The sequence below is a fragment of the Bos mutus genome, chromosome 25, assembly GCF_027580195.1.
Source record: "Bos mutus isolate GX-2022 chromosome 25, NWIPB_WYAK_1.1, whole genome shotgun sequence".
Taxonomy (NCBI): domain Eukaryota; kingdom Metazoa; phylum Chordata; class Mammalia; order Artiodactyla; family Bovidae; genus Bos; species Bos mutus.
In genome coordinates, this window is record NC_091641.1 from 31445583 (window position 1) to 31460660 (window position 15078).

Below are 15078 nucleotides of genomic sequence, written 5' to 3' on the forward strand. Positions count from 1 at the left end.
TTGTTTCTCTAACTCCCTTAGAAAATTGGCACATATAAAATTGTTCTGAACCCTACTGCTGAAGTTAATTCAGTAAAAATTAGGTGTGTATTTATTCTATACAGTACACTGTGCCAACCTGTGGAGACAAAGTAGAGAAAAAAGTCTCCTTGTTTCAGAAAACCAGTCATTCTAGAAGTCCATAATCTCCTAAGGAACAAGAACTAAGCTGTGGGTGTGGGTGGATCTATAATTGAAAGAGGGTCATATCTTAGAGGAGTCAAGAAGCCAGGTCCTTAGCCCTTCAGGTGGAAAGTGGTTGGAGAATAGGGCAAAGTGGAAAGCCAGATAAGGCAAGTTCATAGGGCAACTGAGGTCACTCCTTCAGAGGAGCCAACTGTGCACATGTGGGTGTTTAATTTTAAAACTAAAATCTAAAATGCAGTTCCTTAGTCACAGTAGCTACCTTTCAAGTGCTTAAGAGCCACATGTGGCTAGTGACTATCATCACAGCACAGATGTTTCCATCATTGTAGAAACTCAGACAGAATCATCACTATTCCTCAGATCCATGCAGGTAGGACACTTGTTACTTCTGTGACAGCACTGGAGTCGTTTTTATTTTTCTTTACTGAACACACCATTTAGCGTAAAGGAGGAAGATATTTTACTTAAGATGGCATTATAAATAGCTGTTTTAGTGTATAAAGGGGATTAGAGACTGGTTTTATAGCTAAAGCAGTGCAAATTTAACTTGCTGATTTATGAAATAGATGAATTAAGCACTTTTTGAGAATTGGTCATCGTTTATGTTTAAAATATGTAGCTTAAATTAAAACATAGCTTTCATTACCTGCCACATGTATGGTCTTGACTAACTTGTGCTGTCCTTACTTGTAAGCTGGCAAAATAGGAGTTGCCACAGTGAAGTCCTTTGATCCATGATTGTATCTTTAAATTTTTTTTATATTAAAAAAATCTATATAACATAAAATTAACCATTTTAGAGTGAACAATTCATGGCATTTAAAACATTCTCAGTGTTGTAAAAACTGTCACCTCTGTCTAGTTCCAAAGCATTTTCGCCACCCCTTCCCATTCCCCTTTCCTTCCAGCTTCTGGTAACCACCAGTCTGCTTTCTGCTCTCTGGATTTACCTATTCTGAATATTTCATGGAAGTGGAATGGTATAACATAGGACATTTTGTGACTGGCTTATTTCACCATGATCATATTTAACTAGCAGTTTTAAGACCCAGATTATCATCTGTGTTAAAACACAGGCAGTACTGTTGCCTGGCTGTCTTTTGGTAAAGTCATGTTTAAAAAATTGTAATAATTTCACCACAATTATTAGTTTCTCCTTTTAACTTAGGGTGTGGCAGTTTTAATCACTTGTACACTCTGATAACCTTCCTACTTTATTAGAATTATTCCTTCGAATACTCGATAAGAATGTGTGTCTGAACATGGAGACACCATTGGAATATATGAAACCATAATTTCATTCCTTGGGAGGGTTTTCTTCTCTTTCACTGATAGGTATGAACTGTGCAAGACTTGAGAAATCAAGCGCTAAAAATCCTGTTTGCTAACCATGAACAAATGACTTTGGGTCTAGTAGAATTCTAAGCCCAGGATTAATAGTAGCCAGTAAAATCTGGATGTGATGTGCATTGTGAATAAGACCAGAGTAAAATGAACAAGAAGGGCTTACATGAATGTGTAAAGCCTGGGTACAACGATATTGAGAAGCTTAAATTTAAGGAACATCTTGTTATATGTGATTTTACTGCTTTATTAATTCGAAAAACATCAGTTTGCAAATGTCGCTAGCATTATCAAACAGTTTATAACGTCTTCTGTGGTCTGAATGCATATCATTAGGTGTATATTAAGCACTTGATTGCTTTTGGTACTTTGTCTCTAAGCTTTGTAAACTTAAGACAAATATTCAATAAAAGTAAGACACCTTGAAAAATAAAACCCATGAACAGATTTTGCATTATGCACCCATGGCGGTGAACTCATTACTGATGTCACTGTCAGGAGAAGTGCCTTACAGCCTAATGCATATGTTGTGTATTTCTAAATTTAACAGTTGGTTCTAGAACTAGGTGCTCAGGTGTATGTACTATTTCATTTTATAAAGCTCAGTTGCAGTTTGGGTTATCTTACTAAGTGACAGGAGAGTCTACTACACCAGTTATCTTAGTCTTTTCCTGCCTTAGAATATATGTATATCGTCATTTATTCAGTTCACTTTTTCTGAGTGATTTTCAACAGGGGCCATCTGAATGTTAGATGATAGTTGTCTATTTCATAGGGTTTTCAAGGGAATTAGAAGAGACACCGGTTAGCACATAAGGGCTCAATAAAGGTTAATTGGAATTAGGGTAATTTGCCACCAACTCCCTCCTTACCTCCAGGACTTGGGGAATGCTTCTTAATCCCTGTCTAGACCATAATAGACACTCAGTACATGTTAGTTGATAGAATTGATACTCAGTCCATGTTAGGAGGTAGAGACTCATTTGTTGAATATCTAGGTGCCACGAGTTATTTGATAACTAAACAAATTATTCTTTCATTTAATCCTGTCTGGCAGATGGCATGTCATCTTCATGACTCCAGTGAAATAACTGTATCTGAGAACTAACAAATGACAAGCCAGGATTTCAAGCCAGGAATCAGCTCAGTTCTGTCCTTTTGCTACTACCCTGTGCCGCCTCTTCCATCCCTAGGGTGGCATATGAACTTGACTTTTTCTGAAAATTGAGTAATTTTTCCTTATCTTACCTGTAAACTTTTCTTAATAGGAAAACAAACAAAAAAAAAACACTAATCTATATTATATCTGAAGTACAATTCCTTTTACTTTGTGGACTGAGTTCAAAGGATTTTTCCTCCCAGTTCCTGTTAAAATACCCTGTTAATCACACAGGGTGGGGTCATCTTAGACTTTTCATTCTTCCTCCCTGTTCCTGTCAGATCTTTGCTCCCTTTATCTTTGCACTGAACTCCTTCTCTGGTTTTACCACTCATTTGTTCTGATGGCATACTTTCTTGTAAGTAGTGTTGTTGGTCTCTCTGACTTGTGGTATCTTTACCTCTCTGGTTCATTTGTGTACTACCTTAGAATGATCTCCCTAAGTCACACTTGGCATGTCACTTCCTTCCTCAAAAAAAATCTGTTGCCCTTGACCTTTCAGGGACAGGAATTTCTTTCTTTCCTTCTTTTCTTTTTTGGCCATGCCATGTGGCTTGTGCAGTCTCAGTTCCCTGAGCAGAGACTGAACCCAGGGCTGTGGCAGTGAAAGCCTGGAATCCTAATAGGCCACCAGGGGCCTCTCAGGAATTAACTTTCTTCAGCACTTCATGTTATTGGGAGATTGGGCCCCAAGCTTTTTGTTGACTTACGGGTGTTAATACTTCCTGGGCACTGATTTTATGAGACTGATGTGCTGCCTACTGTGCTAAAGAGGCAGACTGGACACTGATTTTAAATGTGAGTCTTGCAGGTTAAGAATTCACTGTTCTTTATTGGTGTGGAGGATTCATGTGACTTCAAATTCTCTGGTTTCTTTTGCCTCTTGTAGATGCTTTAAAGCAAGAGTACTTAGGTATTGAAGTATTTAGTATAAAAAATAAATGTATGGACTGGGATATTAGTGTATATTTCACATACATCTCTTCCATTACAAACTTCCATAAAGTTTGTAATGTGATAGTTATGGAAACTGGGTTATTGCTTGACCTTAGAATTCTAATATAGGACAAAACTACCCCACTCCAGTACTCTTGCCTGGAAAATCCCATGGACAGAGGAGCCTGGTAGGCTGCAGTCCATGGGGTCGCTAAGAGTCGGACACGACTGAGCAACTTCACTTTCACTTTTCACTTTCATGCATTGGAGAAGGAAATGGCAGCCCACTCCAGTGTTCTTGCCTGGAGAATCCCAGGGACGGGGGAGCTTGGTGGGCTGCCGTCTCTGGGGTTGCACCGAGTCGGACACGACTGAAGCGACTTAGCAGCAGCAGCATCATTATAACCACTTTTTCTGAGATGATGTAAGGGCCTGGATGCATTCCAGAGACTATATACGAATGTCCTTTTCATTTTATTGGTATCGAATAGAATTTATTTAAGGATCTTGATGATAACATGTATTACAGAATCTTAACAAGGACTAATCATTACTTCTTGGGCTAGAGAATCTAGAGTAGTAATGTGTATTTGTTGAGTAAAATCTAATTTGATTTGTGCTGGGCTGCAGGTTACTTTTACAGCATCTGTAAAGGAAAAGTTTATGAAGTAGAGTCAGAGAATAAACATGCTTTTGTGAATACATTTTAAACATTGAAAATGTTTTAAAATTGGCTGTAGTTGGTAGATTTTTTTTAGGTTAAACAGATTTGTCATTTGAAAGCCTGGGTTAGTTGTCATTGTTCTGAATTATTGAGGTTTTTGTTTTGCTATTGAACTTCTGTTTTTCCTGTTTCTTAAAAGATAAGTAAAATGGATGTATAGGTCTTAATTTTTAATAGAGCTTATTTCTGTTAAACAGCACCTGTGGAATCTTCTCAAGAGGAACAGTCATTGTTGTGTGAAGGTAATTTTCTGTGATGTGACTCTTTGAACAACTAATTGAGAAAGCATTAAATTGTCTGTGGTGTGTAAATCTAGATAGTGTTTGGTAAATATATATCTCAATTTCTTGTCTAGGTTCAAATTCAGCTGTTAGCATGGAACTTTCAGAACCTATTGGTAAGAAAATTTCTGACCATATTAATACAGTAATATGAAACTCTTTCAGTCTCAAGATTTAAGGTACAAGTGTTTAAGTGTTATCATTATTATAATGCCTACATTTAAAACTACAGTGAAAACAGTCTTTGCCATTAGGATTTAGCAAGCAGAGCTAATGGGGCATTAACACTGCCATGATAAATTTAGTGATGGCAAATATAAAAGAATCAAATGGAGGAAATGCTAAAGCAGTTTGAATAGGTGTACTTAATTTACGTTTGTGAAATTTTTTTTCCTTTTTGTAATTTTCTTACCCTTAAGGGTTTCATATTCCCAAGGTGTTCAGTAAAGAAGTTCTGCTACTTCCAAAGGAAAAACAGAAATCTAAATCTTTTCACACTTTTTTGTATTCTGATTTTGAACTTCCCCTTTTCTGTCAGGACATCTTGATGCCAGAGTAACTGGGCTGTTGGGAGTGTTAGATGTCCTGTTCATATTTTGTTCATCCTTATGAAGATGAAGCTCCATTAAAATAGTCTCTCCTAATCTGAGTCAGAGCTCTGATGTCACCTGTGAGGCCAGCTTGTATGTTTCTTTTATGAACGAGATTTTCTTGTGTGTCACTAGATGTTAGGATATGGAACTGAATATGTTAAGTTCTGTTTGTTTAAAAGCATCTGTGTTTTAATGTATAGATAGATGATAAACCTTTTTCAGAATACTAAACTAAAATGTTTTATTTCAGTAGAAAATGGGGAGACAGAGATGTCCCCAGAAGAATCATGGGAGCACAAAGAAGAAATAAGTGAAGCAGAGCCAGATGGTGGTTCTTTGGGAGATGGAAGGCCTGCAGAGGAAAGTGCCCAGGAAATGATGGAGGAGGAAGAGGAAATACCAAAACCTAAATCTGTGGTTGCGCCGCCAGGCGCTCCTAAGAAGGAACACGTAAATGTCGTATTCATTGGGCACGTAGGTGAGTTGCACTTGTAGCAATGATAAGAAATGACCAAAGTTACTGAATCCATCAGAGAATATCTTATTTAGCTACCTGAAGTATTTAGTGAAACTGAACTAATCTAAAACGTCTTGATTTTTAACTCAATAGATTTTTTAGCTGGCAGAACATTGCCAGCAGTGTATTCTTGGAAGCTGTGGTGGCATCGTAGCTGGAAGAAAATAAGTATATTTGTATGTGATACATAATTGGTCTGTAGGCCACCGGTGATGGCTCAGCATGTTATAACGTCTGTTAGTTAGTATTTTTTTTTAAAGTCTATTTTTTTGTGTGAAAAGAAAATAACAGAATTATGTCCCCCTTTTTCTTTCCTTTCTCTTATCTCTGCCTTCTTTTGAATTTGATGATAGACCATTCTGCTTTTTATGGTAGCAAGAACTCCTTTGAAATTTGTAAAGGAACACCTATACTGGCTAAAAGTGCAAAGCAGACTACCTAAATGTAGTTCAGGGGTCTTGGCTACTTTAGTTCTCCTTCTGAGGCTCCCCTTGGGTAATTCATATTGTCAGTAAGGTAGTCCTAGGTCACTATAGAGCTGCAGGGGGGGGTCTTAGATTCAAGGAGAGAAGGTAACTAACCGGAACTTCTGACCCAGATTCTATTCTTTGCAGTTGCTTTTGCAAGCTGTAATTAGGTATGTTAAATGGGCCTTTGGTTGTGTTCCTATATAGTCCTTGTGTTTTGGTTTGACTGCGCCTACGGTTTGCCTGTTGTTGATTATGTTGTTACTTTCAGATGCTGGCAAGTCAACCATTGGAGGACAAATAATGTAAGTATATTTTTTGTTAAATACCTTTTGTTATCACTGTAAGACTCTCATGAAACCTTAATTAAAAGTATTTCTAAAAGCTGTCTTTTAGATTTGTTAATAAAAAGTAATACAGAACCCTAATTATAAGAAATTTTACTTTGTTTTAAATATAATTTTCTTTGGAATAATGAATCTGGGGGAACTGGTGTTTCCTTATTCATCAACTCCTTAAATATATGTGGATTTAATCAGAATGTCTGGCTAACATGCTTTTTTTTTCTTTTTTATCATATATAGAAGGTATCTAGGTATGAAAATGCCATGGTTGATGTTTAGTGATGTGTTCTAGAATTGAAAAATATTTTCATTTAAACATCTTTTTAATCTCTCCTAAAGTAGACGCATTTCTTTAAGCTGTTATCTTAAAGGATAACAGAGGGTCTAGAGGGCATATCTTCATTGTCTTGCTTTGTTAAGTAATCTTAATCAGTAAATTTGCCAGTTACTGCTGAAAATTTCTACAACAGATCCTAAAGCAGGCTATTATACAGGAATTCTTACCTAAGACTCTGGGAAGAAGTGGCAGGCCCATTTGATGTTGTGTTTTATGAAAGTGTATATTTTTTGATTTAGATGACTATTGAGAACACCCAGAGACAGAAGCTTAGAACAGGATTTGATTTGGATAGAGTCAAGGGAAGCAGTTGGGTATTATTTAAAAATCATGACCTCATTTTGACTAGTATGTTTTAAATATTAAATAGTAAGACTTAATTGCTTGGATAGCACTTAGAATTCCTTTCTTTTACATTAGTATTTACATTTGCTGTTTGAAAAAAAAACATTTATTTTGAAATAATTTTAGACTTACAGAAAGGTTCCAAAAACAGTAGTGGAATTGTTAGACAATTTTATTCAGCCTACCTTAATGTTAACATACTAAATAACCATTGTACAATCATCCCAACTAGTGAGTTATCACTGGTACAAACTAACTAACTAAACTACAGATCACATTTGGATTTCACCAGTTTTTCAACCAGTATCATTTTTCTGTTCTAGAATTCCACATTACACTTAGTTGTTATGTCTCTTTAGTCTCCTCCAACGTGTGACATTTCCTCAGTCTTGTCTTTCATGACCTTCATAATTTGAAGAGTGCTGTTTGGTTATTTTATTGGATATTCTTCAATTTGGGTTTGACAGTGTTAATAATTAGACTGAGGGTATGCATTTTGGAAGAGAATATCTCAGAAGGTATGTTGTGCTCGTATGAGAGTGCAGATGATTGCAATATTCAGTATGTTTTATCTATTACTGGTGATAAAAGCCATGATTACTTGGTTAAGGTGTCCGCTGCCAGAATTTAGCACTGTAAAGTTATTTTTTTCCCATTATCTTGGGGGAGGTAATCTGAAACTGTAAATGTCTTTTCCACTGAAATTCTCCATGATTTCAGCATCTACCCCAGTGGCACTTGTACTTTAAAGTAGCTTTTTTATAGAATTCAAATTCCCTTCGAGAGCTTTAAAGATTTCCTAACTTCACAACTGAGCAATCCATGAGTAATTAAATGTTTGTTTCTCTTTTCTTTCAACATTTTCAGGTATTTGACTGGAATGGTTGACAAAAGGACACTTGAGAAATATGAAAGAGAAGCTAAAGAAAAAAACAGAGAAACTTGGTAAACTTTTATGACACTATAAGTTACTTTTCAGGAAATGACTTATGCTTTTGTAGTCTACTAACATATAAATTCATAAGAGGAGACTTGTGGGATAAATATAAAGCATCTATTTAATTGAGACATTACCTGGCTACAAAATTTCATTCACAGAATTTATAATAATCAGGAACAGATGTTACAGTGGAATTTGGGGAGAAAGCAGATAACATAATAGTACTTAAGGGTATGGTCATTATGTGAGTAAACCGTTGAAAGATAAAAGAATAGATGGAATAATATATTGACAGTAAGTTGCCTTTGCATGGAGAGAGGGTCAGCTCTTTTCTTCTTTCTAACCTTATCTTATTTTTTCTTAAGTTAACAAGCTTTATCTCAATAGGACATTGGTGGTCTTTTTTTTTTTTTATTCTGTGTTAAGGGGAAAAGTTCCTAATCAATATAATACTAAAAAATGGATTCAGTTCAGTTCAGTCGCTCAGTTGTGTCCAACTTTTTGCGACCCCATGAATCACAGCACGCCAGGCCTCCCACCAACTCCCAGAGTTCACTCAAACTCATGTCCATCGAGTCGGTGATGCCATCCAGCCATCTCATCCTCTGTCGTCCCCTTCTCCTCCTGCCCCCAATCCCTCCCAGCATCAGAGTCTTTTCCAATGAGTCAACTCTTCGCATGAGGTGGCCAAAGTATTGGAGTTTCAGCTTCAACATCAGTCCTTCCAATGAACACCCAGGACTGATCTTCAGAATGGACTGGTTGGATCTCCTTGCAGTCCAAGGGACTCTCAAGAGCCTTCTCCAACACCACAGTTCAAAAGCATCAATTCTTTGGTGCTCAGCTTTCTTCACAGTCCAACTCTCACATCCATACATGACTACTGGAAAAACCATAGCTTAATTGGCCTTTGTTGGCAAAGTAATGTCTCTGGTTTTTAATATGCTGTCTAGGTTGGTCATAACTTTCCTTCTCAGGAGTAAACGTCTTTTAATTTCATGGCTGCAGTCACCATCTGCAGTGATTTTGGAGTCCAAAAAAATAAAGTCTGCCACTGTTTCCACTGTTTCCCCATCTATTTCCCATGAAGTGATGGGACCAGATGCCATGATCTTCGTTTTCTGAATGTTGAGCTTTAAGCCAACTTTTTCACTCTCCTCTTTCACTTTCATCAAGAGGCTTTTTAGTTCCTCTTCACTTTCTGCCATAAGGGTGGTGTCATCTGCATATCTTAGGTTGTTGTTATTTCTTTCTTACTATGAAATACAGATGATGTGATGAGGTAATCTAAATTAACACTGTTACAGATGGTTTGAATTTATATATGTAATTTTATATGGCAAAGAAATAACCAAATAATTCTTAGCAAGTAACCATTGGTTCCAAATGGTGGGTTAGTGGCCTTCACTTTTAGAAGGTACCCTTAGACAGCCTTACTTGTATTATAGTTTGTGCTAGATGATTTTTAAAATGAAATATAAAGGAACTCATTACTTAACTCATAGTGATATTGGCATTGGTACTAAATAGTCTTTCTATGTATGTTGTCATCTTGTTATTATACATAATATTTGCTTACAGAATGTGTAATTGACACTGGATATATATAAAAGCTCTTGAGTGTTTGAATCAGAAGAATATAAGTTTTAGTCATTTAATTTTTACTTCTACCCAGTCCTGTTCATGATTTAAATGTATGTTGAACATAAAATTCTTCTACCATTAATTACATGTTTAATGGTAGAAGAATATTTTTAAAACTCCTGTTCTTACCAGTATTGTTATTTTAAAATTATTTCAGGTACTTATCTTGGGCCTTAGACACAAATCAGGAAGAAAGAGACAAGGGTAAAACAGTAGAAGTGGGTCGTGCCTACTTTGAAACGGAAAAGAAGCATTTTACAATTCTAGATGCCCCTGGCCACAAGAGTTTTGTCCCAAATATGATTGGTGGTGCTTCTCAAGCTGATTTGGCTGTACTGGTAAGGAAAGATGTTTCCAGTTCATCCCTGTATTTGTTCGCAGCCCAACTTGAAATATAAACACTTGGATTTACCTTCTAAAAGCTAGAATTTAGATTACAGTGAACTGTAAAATATACAAAGTTACAGTTTTCACTTTGTTTCACTAATCTGCCCAAGAAATCTTCATAATTTGATTTACTTATGAAAATGTTTCTGCTTTTCTCTACCATTGCTATTATCTCTGTGTCAGAAATTAGTGTCCACTGACTGCTAAACCTAATCCATTTTGTACTCAATCCTGTGAGTACAAAAACGAGTAAGAAATTATCTGTTTAAGATCTTCAGTCATTTTGCAATTTGGGGGTAGTTATTGTACTAGCACTAAATCACATATATGTTTGAAATGTAAAATATAAATTTACATATAAATGTAAAAATAAAATATAAAATATAAAAATGTACTAGATTTTGGAGAATTGGGAATGAGAAGAAACATATACCAAAATTTTTTTAAGTATTTAGACATTGTGACATTCAAAAGTACATATATGCTCAGACGATAAAAGAATCTACCTTCAATGCAGGAGACCCAGGTTCAATCCCTGGGTCAGGAAGATTCCCCTGGAGAAGGCAGCCCTCTCCAGTGTTTTTGCCTATAGAATCCTGTGGACAGAGGAGCCTGTCAGGCTGTGGGGTCACAAAGAGCTGGACACACTGAATGACTAACTCACTCACTTCTATTTTCTTGCAAGATGCTTCTGATAAAACTGAAAAGAAAAATGTTGTATTGCTAAAAGAGTGTACTTGAATGTGTAAGAATAAACTGTTGATTTCTTGGAACAGGTAATCTCTGCCAGGAAAGGAGAGTTTGAAACTGGATTTGAGAAAGGAGGACAGACGAGAGAACATGCCATGCTGGCAAAGACGGCAGGCGTCAAACACTTGATTGTGCTCATTAATAAGATGGACGACCCAACAGTGAATTGGAGCAATGAGAGGCAAGCTTGGATGTCTTAATGTTTGTTCATACTCTGTTTAATGTTGAAACTATAGAGTTCAGTTGCTTTACATTATAATTATTTATAAATATTAATAGATATGAAGAATGTAAAGAGAAACTGGTGCCGTTTTTGAAAAAAGTTGGCTTTAATCCCAAAAAGGACATTCACTTCATGCCATGCTCAGGACTGACGGGAGCAAATCTTAAGGAGCAATCAGATTTCTGTCCTTGGTACATGTAAGTAATCTTTTTAAAAGTTTGTGTCTTATTAAGTAATCTTTTTTTTAAATAATTTTTTGGCTGCACAGCATGTGAGATCTTATTTCCCTGACTAGGGCTCGAATCTGTGCCCCCCTGGATCACTAGGGAAGGCCCAGTGTGTTTATGTGTGTTAGTCACTCAGTCGTGTCTGACTCTTTACGACCCCATGGACCATAGCTCACCAGGCTCCTCTGTCCATGGGATTCTCCAGGCAAGAATACTGTAACCTTTCCCTTCTCCAGGGGATCTTCCCCACCCAAGGACCAAACCAGGGGCTCCTGCATTGCAGGCAGATTCTTCATGGGTTGAGCTACCTGGGAAGCCCAATAATTTAAGAAAATATTGAGTGTAACCTTGGCTTTAAAAATGCCATGACCTTTGTCTTTTACCTGGGTTTTCTTTTTTGTTATTGAGTTGTTAGGGTACTTTATGCACTGGGTACAATTCCCTTATCAGAGACATGATTTGCAAGCATTTTCTCCCATTCTGTGGGCTATCTTTTTACTTTCTTCATAGTGTCCTTTGAAATACAAAAAGGTCTTAATTTTGATGAAGTCTTGTTTATTTTTTCTCTTAATTGTGCTTTTGGTGTCATGCCTAGGGAATTGTTGCCCAATCCAGTCATAAAGAATTAGACCTGTTATTTTCATTTAAGCCTATTGAAGCTCTTAGGTGTGTGTTTCATTTTTGGATTAATGTTTTATAAGGTAAAGTCTTGAATACTTCAGCTTTGTGAGTATTTAAATTGGGAAATGTGAGTCTTTGATTTTTATCCCTCCACCCCCCAAGAATATTTTGCCTTTTTGGGTCCCTTGAATTTCCATATGAACATTGGGATCAGCTGGTCAAATTTCTGCAAAAAGGCAGTGGGACTTTAATAAGAACTGACTGAATTTGTAGATCAGTTTGGGGGGAACATTGCGATCTTGGCAATATTATACTTCCCAATTCACATACTGTATTTTTAAAGGGGAAATTACAGAATCTTGATTTCAGAGCTGGAAAAAGTCCATGAAAAATTAAGTTATATAGTGTGGCTTCTGTTTATTACAACATGTGGGTTATTTGCCATTAAATATTTTTATAAGTTTACAGGGAAACTTTTTCATTATATTGATCTATTATGTTATTTTTTTAGAAAACATTTCTGAGGAATAAGTGAGATGAACTAGATAAAGTTAGAGCCATGTAATTTCTTAAAATTTTAACATTTATGTTGACTCTTTATTATATTCTCAGTGGATTACCATTTATTCCATATCTGGATAATTTGCCAAACTTCAATAGATCAGTTGATGGACCAATCAGGCTGCCAATTGTGGATAAGTACAAGGTACCCAAAATGTTAAAGAAACTGGGTTTTATGGGAGGTGACAAATTATTTTGTGTTCTGTTTTAAACTATGAAATAACTTTAATAATTAACAACATAACACAGGTATCTCTTTAATAAAGATTATGTTATTCAGTGATATAGACCATAATTAAATCAGTTTAATTTGGTTGTTTTTCTATGAGCCAGTGATCATTTTTTGGTGAGAGATTCTTATAAGTAAAACTTCTGAAAGAGTTTCTACATTAAAGTTGATAGATACTGACAGCCTTCCAAAATGCAGTGCTAATTTACATGGCCACCAGCAGCATATGAACGTGTTTACCATAGCCTAACCAACAGTGGATGTAGTCTTTAAAAAATAAGCTTCAAATAAAGAAAAAAATAATAAGCTTCACTATTTTTAACTATGTTTTCAGCTTCATTTTAAGTACTGCACTATCAATATGTAGTATTTTGCTTTTTTTCAAATACATCATTATTTCATTAGCTTCATGCTAAGTTTCTTGAAATTTAGTTTTTAAATAGGGAATGTCTCAGACAGTTTTGAGAGAACCTCAATTTGAACAACAAATTTAGATCTTCAAACGTAAAATTCTGTCTCCTGCAGTGTGTTCTTTTTAAATCCCTAGGCATACTTATTTATTAGTATTATATATATGTATATTTGTTGCCTGTGTCTAAGATTAATCCTAAGGATTCTACCACTTGAGCTAAAGATTTTCTTTTCTGAATAAGCCTTGCAATATTTCACTTTGGGTTGTGGAACTCCTGTATAGTAGTAACAGAAGTCTGACATTTGGTTTTTTATTTTAAATTTAAACAGGATATGGGCACTGTGGTCCTGGGAAAGCTGGAATCAGGATCTATTTGTAAAGGCCAGCAGCTTGTGATGATGCCAAACAAGGTAAGAATTCATAATGCTCTTGTTCATTTAAGTTTTCTCTTGAAAATATTAGTAAGGAATCAGAACTTTTCAATCTTAGGGATTTCATTAAAAGAAACCACTTTTTAAATCCAACATTGGTGGTGGTGGTGGTGGTTTAGTTGCTAAGTTGTGTCCGACTCTTGCGACCCCAGGGACTGTAGCCTGCCAGGCTCCTCTATCCATGGGATTCTCCAGGCAAGAATACTGGAGTGGGTTGCCATTTCCTTCTCCAGGGGGTCTTCCCAACTCAGGGATCGAACCCAGGTCTCTTGCACTGCAGGCAGATTGTTTACCAACTGAGCTATGCAGAGCTAGTTAATGTCAAGTGCAAAATTTAATCAAGAATATGTGGTGTTATTTATTGACAAATGGAGAAGGGACAGTATTGGCACCATGTCAGAGTTAAAAAGTACATCATCATGAGAGCTTCAGTTAGTTATTTTATAGGAAGTAAATGGAGATTTGTAGTGGTTGAGTGATTTGCTTCTGTTAACATTCTAGATTAGTAAGTGAGCCAGGGATGAAAACTCAGGTTTAACGTTAATATAATTAGCTTTCTTTTTTGTACATAGTAGTTATGTTGGATACTATAAAATGTGTCCAAGCTATGCCCCTAATTTATTTGGGGAGAAAGGGATTTTTTTTTTTTTTAATAATAAATGGGTCTTTTCTTGACTCTTAATACCTTATTGTAGTTTCTTCATTATAGCAGAGGGTTTCATTAAATAACATGAAAAAATCTCAATGAACTATATTCCTTTGTGTTATTTTTGACTGGTCAGTTGCTGGTAATTGCAGATGACCTGTTACTAAGAAACTGTTACCTGTTTTCCAGAGGACTTCTCTAACAATCCAAAGATGTTGTTTACGTAGGAAAAGGCCTGAATTATCAGAACCTCCAAATAGACATTTTGTTAGATTTAACTGAGAATTTCTTTACCATGCTTATTCCAGGCAAAGAATATTACAAAAGACAATTGTCAATGTACTGTTGAGTTTTAATTGAAACCTTACAAAGTATACTTTGGGGTTTCTTGATGCCTTATGCATTGGAGATCAGAGTATGCTATCATAGTGTCTTTTCTTTAAGAGGTAATTATGCAGTGATAAACGAGTGAAAATAATGGTCAGTTTGAATCCTTGTATTTTGTCTGTTGAGCAATCACAGAAGTCAAATTTGCTTGTGGAGATGGAAGCAAGGGGCTGGGGGAAGAAGAATGGGGAGTGGATTCTTAATGGGCACAGAACTTCCTTTTGGGGTAATGATGTTTTGGAACCGGATACTGATAATGGTTGTATACCATTGTGAATGTCGATGCCACTGAATTGTATGATGTAAAATAGTTTTAAAAGGTAAATATGAGTATTTTATCACAATAGAAAAGTACTTACTATGGGCAAGTGAACTGAGTGCTGGGCT

At 36.0% G+C, this 15078-nt stretch overlaps 2 protein-coding genes across 4 annotated transcripts in view; one reads left to right on the top strand and one right to left on the bottom strand.

The window, feature by feature from the left end:
• Positions 1-15078, bottom strand: part of TNFRSF17 (TNF receptor superfamily member 17) — a 131174-nt gene that overhangs the window by 96487 nt on the left and 19609 nt on the right. The gene's annotated exons all lie outside the window — the stretch shown is intronic.
• Positions 1-15078, top strand: part of GSPT1 (G1 to S phase transition 1) — a 33662-nt gene that overhangs the window by 7965 nt on the left and 10619 nt on the right. The window contains exons 2-11 of one of the 2 annotated variants that reach the window (XM_070362645.1): positions 4547-4591; positions 4705-4746; positions 5477-5701; positions 6479-6512; positions 8101-8178; positions 9975-10155; positions 10981-11135; positions 11234-11374; positions 12638-12731; positions 13557-13637. In XM_070362645.1, the coding sequence (XP_070218746.1) occupies positions 4547-4591; positions 4705-4746; positions 5477-5701; positions 6479-6512; positions 8101-8178; positions 9975-10155; positions 10981-11135; positions 11234-11374; positions 12638-12731; positions 13557-13637 (1076 nt within the window). Of the gene's footprint in view, positions 1-4546; positions 4592-4704; positions 4747-5473; positions 5702-6478; positions 6513-8100; positions 8179-9974; positions 10156-10980; positions 11136-11233; positions 11375-12637; positions 12732-13556; positions 13638-15078 lie in introns of both variants that reach the window. The other variant, XM_005889253.3, reaches the window with a different exon arrangement.